The sequence below is a fragment of the Ascaphus truei genome, chromosome 4, assembly GCF_040206685.1.
Source record: "Ascaphus truei isolate aAscTru1 chromosome 4, aAscTru1.hap1, whole genome shotgun sequence".
Lineage (NCBI taxonomy): Eukaryota > Metazoa > Chordata > Amphibia > Anura > Ascaphidae > Ascaphus > Ascaphus truei.
This window is the reverse complement of record NC_134486.1, coordinates 70,507,441-70,519,691: the sequence shown is the minus strand read 5'-3', so window position 1 is coordinate 70,519,691 and position 12,251 is coordinate 70,507,441. Positions and strand designations below refer to the sequence as shown.

The window sequence follows — 12,251 nt, the reverse complement described above, 5'->3', positions numbered from 1 at the left end:
TAAGTACACAATCGAGGGACTACTGTACCATACAGCCAATTAATTCGGACACTGAGAATTTGTAATACTATGACAGGATATGATACAGTACAAATGCTCGTAATTTAATTAAAAGTTAAAAAGTAGTACTACCAGTTGATTTGCAGTAGTTATGACATATACATTGTTGTACCAGTTCAAGAACACTGAAAAACATTATTTCCAGATAGCAGAAAATTCTACAGAGAGATCCTTCATATGAACACTATTTATAGAAAAGCCTCTATTTTCTTTTAGGCATGGTAGAATCATAGGAGATCAATTAATCAAGGCAGACATAGAGCAAAACCCCCCACAAAATCTTCCTATCTATCCCTAAATATGGCACATTTCCATACCTACATTGTGGCCGTTTTTCTAATGTTATGTCTTTTTGGCATCCATTAACTGGTTAAAAGATTCCTCTAAGGTACTATGCAACCTGTGATACAGCTTTTGTAATCTACACCCTTACGTGTTCATGCAGAAAACTTTATAGTGGACAAACTAAAAAAAATGTTAAATATAGGTTATCAACACAATATCAGAATATCAAAAGCAACAATACGGACAATCCTGTGGCGAGACACTTTCATGCTGAAAGACACAGCATCTCACAACTAATATACTTCATTATAGAACATACAGTATACCACCACTAACTAGAGGGGGGAATCAAGTTAAATGACTGTTTTGTGGTAAGGCATTCTGGATACATAGCCTAAATATGATGTCAGCAAAAGGGATGCATGAGAATGACAGCCTTCATTGCTTCTTATGATGACAGATATGTGGGTGGTAAAACTATGCCCCTTCTGGATAGGTAAGCCCTAGCGATGTCCCCAGATTGACCTAATCTGTCCAAGCGTCTTTAATGCTACTGTATTTAAACTGATATAAGATGTCTTTTCTCCTTATAGCACACCCACATATTGGAAAAAGCAATGTATCAATTCAAACTTTTCCTGGTGTATTCATTACCATTTAGTAAGGTAAGGCACCTGCGCAGAGAAGCCCATATTGAAGGTTACTATATAGTGTGCAACATCTCTCAAACTTTGTGGTATATGGATGTTGCCGTTGAAGATTGTTCGCTAATTCGTTAGTGTAACAAAAACATCTTTTTTCTTTCTAATATCCAATTGCTTTGCTTCTATCGCTCTATGTGTAGGATATATGCCTGAGCATGTGAACTTAATTTAGAGAAGCCGTTAATACTGATAAGTTACCCTATATAGTGAATTGTCTGCACAATCAATTTTTTGCTAAAATCCTGGATTCCGCTGATTCCTTGTTATTTTTGTTCTGCTTTTATTAATAGAATCTGACTTTATTATCTACTTGTATACATGACCATGGATACATTTATATGGCCCCTCACTAGAAAACATTCTTATAAATATGGAGACATACAGTAATAAATACTAGTGAATATTTTTCATTATTATTATTATTTTTCATTAGAATTATTTATGTAAAGTACATCTAACAAGAAGATATTTTCATTAGATATATAGATATCTATAGACCAGTGATTTCTAGTGAATGGCAATGGATCTAATTTATTATCTGTAAAGGTTGTTTATAAACAGATATGTTCTTATTTCTCTTATCTTGAGTGATGTTATAGACTACTAGTATAAAATACCTGTTGCGTGTTTATGGAAAGGTAACATGGCTATTAATATTGCGATGGGGATCAGAAAAAGAGCAGATTATTGCGTTAATTAAAGTACCTATGTTTAGTATATTTAACTCTAATAGATTATCATCAATTAAATATGTTTAGAATATACTTGTAATATAGTTGATGTATTGTTCTGAAGATTTTTGTCTGTAAATAGATATACCGTTTTCTATATCTGTTTGTGAGATGCCAGAAAGGGGTTATGGTCTGTTTGCTAGATTTATATACAGTAGGGAAGATAATATGCGTATGTATATAATTTGAGACAGTCTGACTTCAGTATCCAAAAGAAATTTGATGTGTACAGTATAAGAAAAAAGTATAAGTTGATGATTTTATTACGTGATGTTTTGGGATATAAATTGGACTGGCTATATTAGTTCATCAGTCCTTATTTGTTTTTATTCATTTTTTAACATTGGATATACATTTTCATGATTGGCATTACACTTTATTTAGGTATTTTTATTATATATATTATTATGAAAAAATATTATGTTACACACAAATATTTTTCATGATTGTGATGTCATGATGACAGACTAGCTCTGACATCACCTAATTAGCATATTTGTGGTGCCAGAATCCATCCAGAAACTAATGATTGTTGTGTGTTTGTGTATATATACTGTATATATACAGTATATAGATATATATATATATATATATATATATATATATATATATATATATATATATATATATATATATATATATATATATATATATATGTCGTATACTAGACGGGGACGGGGACGGGGGGGTGTTAGCACAGATAACATTCCTACAGTATGTGCACTATTTTTAAGTTTAACCTTGCTGCTTTATTCAGTGTACCATCGCCGGAAGAAGAGATTAGTGTATCTCGAATGCTCGCACAAATAAAAGCATTTAGTTAGCCACAGAACGGTATTGTCTATTCATTTTTGAATATACAGTATATATACTGTATATATATATATATATATATATATATATATATATATATATATATATATATATATATATATATATATTCAGAAATATGGCACACACAAAACAAAATAAAAAATAAAGGTACAGGGAGGGTGCATACTGTCCAAAAAGATACAGAAAAAGGAAAAAAGGGACAGGCTCTCCTATATGCAAAAAAGTGAAATTTATTGACTCAACGTTTCGGTCCCCACTGAGACTCTGACTCTTGAGAAAGGTAGGAGTACCTGTCTCCTTTTTCCTTTATATATATATAATTATACCTGGAGTTACACATTGTCTGAGTATCACATCTGAAGAAAGGTCTGTTTGTACCCCGAACATTATGCACTTGGTATTGTTTCACCAATAAAAGGCATGAGTTGACATTTATACTACTGTATATGCGTGTATTTAACTTCCTTTTTTCTATTTGTATACATACAAGTGTAATAAAAATGGTGGGGAATAAAAAGTATTTGAATCAATCTTGTACTTCAAAAGTTAATGTAGCTACAGTTTGCTTAAAAATACAAACAGATTGTTTTTATGGCCTGCCAGAGCAGGTCTGGGTTGTATGGAACTGATACATCTATATAAGGGCATTTGTTTTACCAGAGATATGATTGAATTATGGCTCTTCTGACACTCAAGTAAACAGGACACTTTTAAAGGTACTTTCAAAGCATTCCTGGAAGGGTTCTACAGAGTGCAAAGGGGAGTGACTAACCCTACCATTCAAAAGATATGAAAATCCTGGACCTGTAATCGTTTCAAGGAGACGAATGTAATAATGCCAAACACTTGCTGTTTCAGAGGTGGCAAGGGACAGATATCCGTTTGTCACTCAAATTTATAGGAAAGCCGGTATTAATGTTGCATTCAGAAAACTCACCTGAATCTATTGATATGACTCACACATGTCTAAGTATTGGAGAAATTAAGATATGAGGTCTTTTATATATTTAGTCAGACTTTAAATGTCAAAAAAGGTTGGGTTTTTTTCTTCTAAGTTGTAAAACTGTCAACACCGTGGTTGATTGATGACAGATGACTTATTGTCTTCTCAATGAAGGGGACTTAGAATATAAAGCCCTACATATTAATTATGAGTTAGAATTCAACAAGAAGTGTGTTTTGGGATCAGAGTTCTCGTCTTTCCTACGTCAGTGACCTCTCTAGGAAAAACCTATGACATGTTGTAAAGTATAGGAATTTCTATTTCTATTTTATCATTTTATTTTAAGAAACATTTCTGCATTTATTGTAACTGTATGTTGTTGTAAAACAATTCTTTAATAAATAGGGACCTTAGACTCTGCAAATTTCATTGGTATTTCTTGGGTGGTGGCAGCGAGTAGATGATTGCAATCGAGTAAGGGGTAAATATTAATTTATTGAAAGTACGTTGCGGTGGCGTAAGGTGAGTTGGCTAGAGTAGCCGTGTTTTAACCCTGGTTGCATATCTAAGTCGCATGCTCACAAGTGTGCTGTCTGTGACAGATGGTATATGGGGACGGAATGAGGGGAGATAGTGTTCATTGGAGGGACCTTTGCGGAAGGTGAAAAGTGGGCTAGCTAGAGAGCTGTGCATTAACCCTTGTTCCATATGCAGGTCACGAGCTTTCAGGTGTGCTGTATGTGAAAACAGGTAAGCACACTTTAAAAAAACTAAAGACAGAAAACACCATCTGTAACATTATAACACTCAAAATCATGAGTCTGCATTGCTTGTATAGAATTACCATACGGCAACCAAATGGTTTTCTAAACTTGTCACATTGTTTTCAATTTCAAGCCTCATATGAGAACCATTTTGTATTCAGTAAAAAGGTTATAGAAAATCATGTAAAAAAGCAAAATAAGTGACATATTGTATCCTTACTTTCCATTCAGGGGCAAACAAGGGCAAAATATTGAATATTGAGTGTAATGTCAGTCTTAACACTGAAGGAGAGGATACAACCATGCTGAGATTCTTCACTGCTTATTTTCATTAGTAGTGCAGTAGCATAAACATCTCCTCTTACTTACGGACACTGAGAAAGGAGAAAAATGTAGGTACACACGTGCACCATTTTTGAAAAATGAAATATTCTAAAAACATATTTTTGTGACCTGGGTAAAATCTGTGAAATTAAATATTTAATTGTTCATAGTTGTGCATCTGAATGTCATAATTTTTATCAACACCAATGTCTCTATCTTTTCTATGTGATGATTAACTGCATTTGTACTGGTTGTAGCTTAACAGTCACTGAAAAGTCTCCAATTATATAAAGGAATTTTTAAAAGGTGACTCAAATCTGAGTAATAGATTAAAAAAAGGAGACGTTTGAGACTGGAGGGGCGTGATGAACAGTTTTGTGCTAGAAAAACGGCTTATTATACAACACCAGTCATGATCCATCATCACAGTCTCTCCTCAGTGTTAGTTGTGTGAATGTCACTTCCTACCTTTGGAGTTCTTGCATGTTTTCCACACCTGGCATCTTTCACTAAGCTGATATCCAAAAGTTCCGTCTCCTAGGAAAAAAGAATATCCAATGTTTACATACTACACCATACAGTACATGTTTGTTTACATGACAGCTTCTATGCAAGTCTTCAATTTGCTTTTTTTTATTGGCCAGTTTGAAATAAAGAGACATCGAGCAATGTATTTTACAAATCCATTCTGTTGTATTGTGTTTTAAGCTCAAAATGCTTCTGCAAACACCACTTTTTTTTTAAAGAAATAGAATCTCTCTGTATTTGTAACACATAATACCCCGACTTTATATAATAGACGCAGTGCACTAGAGTGCAACCTTCAACAAAATAACTATTGTGGAATATTGTGTAATTACATAATGCACATGTACACATGGAAACTATACATCATGATACAGTATATAACCCAGAAGTGAAGAACATGATAAGATTTGCACAACTTCATAATATCTTCTGTAAATATGTTACCATTTTTAACCCCAGTTTTGTAGCTCGGAGGCTTGGCTAACTAAAACCCTTAATGTAACACTGTGGTTTTGCTTGCCTGGTCATTTAATGTCTTTATGACAATTCTTTATTTCACTTCTATGAAATGATATTTCCAGAATATGTGAGGTTCATTGTTAGACGCAGTGGTACAAAACAATTGCTGCCTTTTTCTCTTATACAAAGAGGACTATGTATCAAAGGCCCAGACTCACTAAAGCTTAGTTAATGCAGTAAGCTTAGCACCCTTTGGTGAATCAGAGCCAAAGTCTCCCGGCTGCAAAACTGGAGTCAAACTGGAGCAATTTACATGTTGCAGTATTTTTGCTTTAGTTCTGCCCCTGTTTTGTACCCAGGAGGGAGACTTTGCTACATAGCCCCCAGAGTATTTTTGATTAAAGAAAAATATTAGGGTATTAATCCTGGAGCTTCAGTGTTAGAGCTCCTCACTTCTTCTCTTTGATCTGCCACAGCAACACCTGGGATCTTAACTGATAAATAAGCTCTGAGAGCTGACAATAATGCTATAGAATAACTGGGCAAAGTAAAAACACAGTAACCTTTTTACGCCTATTTTTATGTCTATAATACAATTATATTAATAAAAAATATATTGAAGGCACCGTGAAGTTACTTATACACTTGTCATAAGGTCATTTGTCTAGGTTTAATTTGCCATAAACATGTTCAAGATATTGTTATTACATCAGTTTGCAGGATGATTGAGATATTTGCAGCCATAATGTCATATACGGTAATTGTGATGTAGAATATCTAAACCTATAAGAATTGTAGCTAATGGATACCATACTAAAATGGCATAAATAATGTTGCTTTAGTGTATTTGTAATTACTTGTATCTAAATAAATACCATCTACAACAGTAAAAGACTGCGCCACTGATTGAGCCACCTGTGCTGAAGCTGGGATATCCTGGAAACCTGACCTGTTGACGGCCCTTGAGCACTGGAGTTGGCCACCCCTGATCCACAATATTGCTTCTCTTTTCCACTGCATGTTATTCATTGGTACAGTATGTCTTTCTTTTTCTTCATGCAGCACATCAAGTAGTCTAATGTAAACCGGCTAATTATTTCATTAGTATGACCAGGAGTAAAATAGATTTTATGGGTCCAATGTACCAACTAACCTGAACATATCAAATCTAAATGTCTAGTTCATAACAACCAGAGGTTATACGAAAATAAGAGATTTCATCAAAGTGGATTACATTACAGGAAGAAAAAAAAAAGATTAATTGACGAAAGAACATTAATAATACAGGCTGCCTGGTGTCTCACAGTGATTGCCTTATAGATTTACAAAAGATTGTAATCTTCACTTAGATTGTGCTGTAATCTTCACATGGCCCAAATGGCCCTGATATGCTGAGAGCTGTGTTGTAGTGTGTTCCAGTTATCAAAAATACTACGGCCTATATACTGAAGTCTCAAACAGCTTTTTTTGCTTCCTCTCCCCCCCCAAAAAGGAGAAAGTTTATCAACATCATCCAATCAACTTGTCAGAAATCCTAAAAAGACTGTTAATAGTATTAGCACAGATTGAAATTGCTATATATCAACCAAACAATGTAGTTGATGCAGCAGGGATGTTTCATTACAGTATATAGATGACCAAAAATAGATTATTTGCACCATATGGCTATTGTAAATAGTATTACACTAATCGTTTATATTCACTAACACTAGTAATAAATAAGAAATACACGTTATTCTGTTTTCATTTCAACTGTATCATGTATTCAACATTACGTGGTGTGTCAAAAATCCTTTAAAACAACAAATTACACATCATGTGTATGAAGTCTTCATACTGTAGCTAAGGTGCACGTTTGATGAAGGTTTATATTGTATTTAGCACTGAAATGTTGACGAATACAGATGCAGCCACCAGTATTACAGTAGATCACTTGCCTTGGAAAATCTGGGGCAATCTCACAGTAAATACCTCAACATGCCTCAATATTTCTGTGAGATTCCTAATGGCCCATCGGATTAACACAGTGTGGGGTCCCTGCAATCCCATTCAAACAGAAGAGAATTCCTATTGATATCCATAATATGAACCCTGGAGTGGCTAACGCTATGTGTTATGGAACTCAATCTAACATACCTTGCCCCCTCTGGCTTGCCATACATTCTCATAGTGAGCTGAATCATATGTAGGACCCTTGATTAACTTACACAACAATGCAATTTGTGTTGTCTGACTCCTGTCTAGAAGCATATTTTTTTGTAGAGCTGAATACATTGATACTCTTAAAAAAAGGAACATGTAATCTGTTGAATAAAACAAATGGAAATTAAAATATTTCAAAAAGAGTATTATATTGTGATTATATTTTTTACAATAGCAATCCCCTCTCAGTTTTGTAGTGTTACATTTTTATATTGCCGGAACATTCACCAATCAGTTACAAAAGTTGATTCCCCCACCCCTGTGCAAAGCTCTATGGGACACTTTTAATGACATTGCTACAATGTCACCGACAAGGCTTTATTCCTTGCCATCAGCCATTTTAAGCTCACAAACCTATCAATAAGTGGATCATTATTCCTGGTATCCTGGAAGAGTAAGCTGTTGGTGTTGTTATTGCACAGTTCATAACAAAAGATGACAGAGAAAGCTATGCACTTCAAGTGGTCATTTAGTGCAATACAAAGCCCTTCAAGTTTAGTTATTTATCTAACTTATTTGTATAGCACGGACAATTAAAGCACTATTAAAAATACTCAGGGTGCTTGCTTCAATGTTTCGATAGTTAAACAATATGCATTTATTGCATGAGCAATGTGCATTTAACTTACTTGCTAGAGGAAATGTTTCATAAGTTCCAAGAAGCTTAATAACTACAAGTATTTATCCTTACAATTCTACATCATAACAATAAAATATGTAGGTAATCATAAAAATAATAATCATTTAAAAAAAAAAAAGTATTAATTGTAAAAAATTATATATTTTAATTCAGCTCATAATAATGTGTAAATGTGCATGGTATGTGCTATACTGTAGCTGGCCAGAGCAACATATATTTATTATACAACACAGCACAGAATTATAGGTATTTATTTTTTTATTTTAACATTACTTTTTAAAACTTTTAAGGAAAACAGCAGTTTACCATAGATTCACATTTTCACTAGTGGCTACCATAGCTGTATAGCAAATGGTTAATTTCCTTGTTACTGTACATGTAGCTCTATCCTCCAAATTCTCTTCAAGCATAAAAATAATCGAGGGACTTGGTTCTGTATGTTTTGTATGAGCTTTCCAAGGCACATCTGTACAGAATTCTGATATTAAGTAACGCAGATTATTATGAGTCAGATATGGTCATAGTGCAGAAACAACAATGGCTAATAGGAGGGCAGTTTGTGGCGAATGCAGAAAGGGAAAGACTACCAATTCCATATTCTCTAATAAAGATGCATCGAAATGTTGGGTTCTGGAGGGGTCAGAATTGCATTGCCCTATAATTCGTTCCAGGTTGTGCCAATATCAAAAGGGTTAAGAAAAAATGTGCTCTGATATTCTGCCACAGAGATTTGTGGAGCTATTTTTTTCATTCCCTTCATAATACGTTGTCCTCTTTAGAGATTTTATGTAGAACAGGGGTCCCCCAACTCGGTGCCCGTGGCTTCCACGCCTTTTCAGCTGCCCGCGATCAGGGCCGCCAAAAGGGGGGAAGAGCTGAAATAATTGTTTCGGGCCCATCGTTTTCATTGCCCCCGTGCCAGTCCTCTGTTCTGCACCTCTCTCCTCCGCTGCCCAGTGACAGAAGTTGGTCTTCCGCATCCGCAGGCTGGACCAGCGTGGCACAGGAGGCATCCACCACAAGGCAAAGTGTGTGTGGTGTGTGTGTGTGTGTGTGTGTGTGTGTGTGTGTGTGCGCGTGCATTGTGTTGTAGGGTGGGGAACATTGTGCTGTGCGTTGAGATTGTGGGGATTATTGTGCTGGTGGGGGAGATTGTGTGGAATTGTGCTGTGGAAAGATTGTGGAGTATTGGGCTGTGGGGAGGTATTGTAGGTTATTGTGCTGTGGGGGGGATAATGGGGTATTGTGCTGTGGGAGGGTTGTTGGGTAGTGTGCTCTGGGGCAGGAGTATTCTGCTGTGATGGGTGTGTTGTGCTTTGGGGCGGGGACTCTTGAGCTGTGTGGCGGGGTGTGTTGTGGGGGTGCGGGGATTGTGGGATACTGTGCTGTGGTGGGGAAGATTGTACGGCATTGTGCTGCGGCGGGGGAATTGTGGGGTATTGTGCTTTGGAAGGGTTGAGGGGATTGTGGGGTAAAGAAAAATGACTTGCATAAATTGGTGGGTGCCCGACAGTCTCTCCCCGACCTCTTAAGTGTGCCCTTAGGCACAAAAAGGTTGGGGTGCCCTGCTTTAGACTGTTGCATTGGAAGCCGTTAAAATACTTGTTGAATTGAGCTAGCTGTCTTATTTTTCTAATCACTACACGGTTCACAGCATGAAGGGAGCACTTTATTTCCTAATTCAGAATATCAGATATGCTATTCAACATGCATTTTGACACAGTCTGTCTGCTACGGGCATGAATAGCTCAAACAATAGACTATATATTATATATTTATCAAAATTAATAAACATTTACTTAATATAAAATATGCAATTACAGGGTGAATATCTGTCAATAAGTAAACATCTGATGGACAAATTCATACATTTTTCATAAACTAAAGTAGTAAAGCTTGACAAGCAAAAGGTGTATCAACAATAGGATGTCGCTTCCACGCTCTCAACTCACAATAGTACAACCCTAACATACCTAATTATAGAAATATTCTACATCTCCTGTCCAAATAAACGCCATTGTCTGTTTCCAGTTTTGTACTATAAAGTGAATCTGACAAATGAATATTAAAGGTGGACAGTGCATGCTTTCTCTTGTCAGCACTGTAATTGATTTTATTCTTACCATTTATTTCATTTGTATCAACATTGTTTAAGAAACAATGGGCCTGATTAAGAATTTAAATGTTGTTTCCAAAATAGAGTTGTTGTAAAAAAAGATAGCTCAGCTCTACCGCTATTTCAGAAATGAGAACCCAATGTATAGTTTGACAGAACAGTCTCGATCGACACTATCGCATTTTAATGAATAACTCCCATTCTAATTACTCACTTTGATAGTTTGGGGAACATTGGTTATTTTTATTATGCATTATCACACACACGGTACAGTATACACACATTTTATTATTTTTTTCATTACTATTGAATAGACTCCACAAATTGCTTTATTCCATACATTTACTTTAATATTTCAACAAGCTGGATGCGTTACCTAGCAATGGCATGTCATCACGCTTAGCTAAGGTTAATGTTGGTGACCAAATCTTCGATCTCTGTGGAATAAATAACACTTTTTTATTGAGACGCTTTGAGTGCCGGTTACTTTTTCTAGTTGGAAAACACAGACACCTTATACATCTCCCAGCATTGGGCTAATTGCCGTGCACCCGAGGCAGCTAATCCAAGTCAAGTGATTGAACCAATACCTCTCTGCCCTAACTGAAAAAATATTAAAGTGTTTAGGATTGTTCCAGTGGGAATGATGTGTAATTTGTTATCCTGCAGGACCACACAGAATGTGTTATATGGCAGATTTTGCAGTAGAGTCACAGATTGGGAAGCAGCTGTTGTAATATTGGCATATTCCTTATATAATAGCATTTTTAATAAAAAGAAACAACATTTTTTTATATATATATTGAAAATCAGGTGAATGTATCAACACAAGGTAAAAATAATGGGGTCTATGTATCAAGAAAGTGATCTGCGCTGATGCATCTGTATTAAAAAAAATCAAGCATTGTTTTGTCTCAAGTGCTAAATATGTTTTAAGAGTATTTCTACTCTTGTGGAATATGTCGTATGCCTGCTCTAAAATAACCACTTACACAATCTTTAAGGTGATGGAGAAAGCCAACAAAGAAAACGGCCAAGTAAAGTAATGCAAGCTGCACCTCTCATTATACATATAACTGTGCCAACATGCAAATGTAACTCTGCCCTAACTGCTGCCACTTGCTCCATAAATCCCTCATCTAGTCGTAGACCAATGCCAGGAAATTACGCTTCTAAGATAAATACATACTGTAGATGCAGCCTGTTGCAGGCAAATTTCAGCAGGAGTTGTGACAAGAACGACTTTGTGCTTACATTTTGGTGTTGATACAAATGGGCGGCACATGTACCAAGTTCCGGATCGGGTTAACACATTCAACTGAGTGGGAATTAATGCCGGAACGGTTGCACTAACCAGTACCGGCACTTAATGCGTGCGCTCCAAAGAGCTCAACATATTCAGGTCACCTTCCTCCTACAGCTCTTGAACCAGCATATGAATATCACATACACCCTTTCTGAAGTTTAGAAAAGCAAATTGTAATATTCGTGTTGTAAGGTTCCTAATTCAAAATGCAATAGAACATACATGTATGTATATCTTTATTTATATAGTGCCATTTATGTACCTAGCGCTTCACAGCAGTAATACACGTGATATAATAATATAACACAAAATGGGAATAAGTGCTTCAGACGTTACAGTAACAATAGGAAAGGGA

The 12,251-nt window shown here is 35.7% G+C and overlaps 1 protein-coding gene across 2 annotated transcripts in view; it reads right to left on the bottom strand.

Annotated features, from left to right (window-relative positions):
• The window catches only part of PLCB1 (phospholipase C beta 1), an 810,170-nt gene that overhangs the window by 589,129 nt on the left and 208,790 nt on the right, over positions 1 to 12,251 (bottom strand). For both annotated transcript variants that reach the window (XM_075596018.1, XM_075596020.1), the window contains exon 3: positions 5,114 to 5,182. In XM_075596018.1, the coding sequence (XP_075452133.1) occupies positions 5,114 to 5,182 (69 nt within the window). The remainder of the gene's footprint in view (positions 1 to 5,113; positions 5,183 to 12,251) is intronic.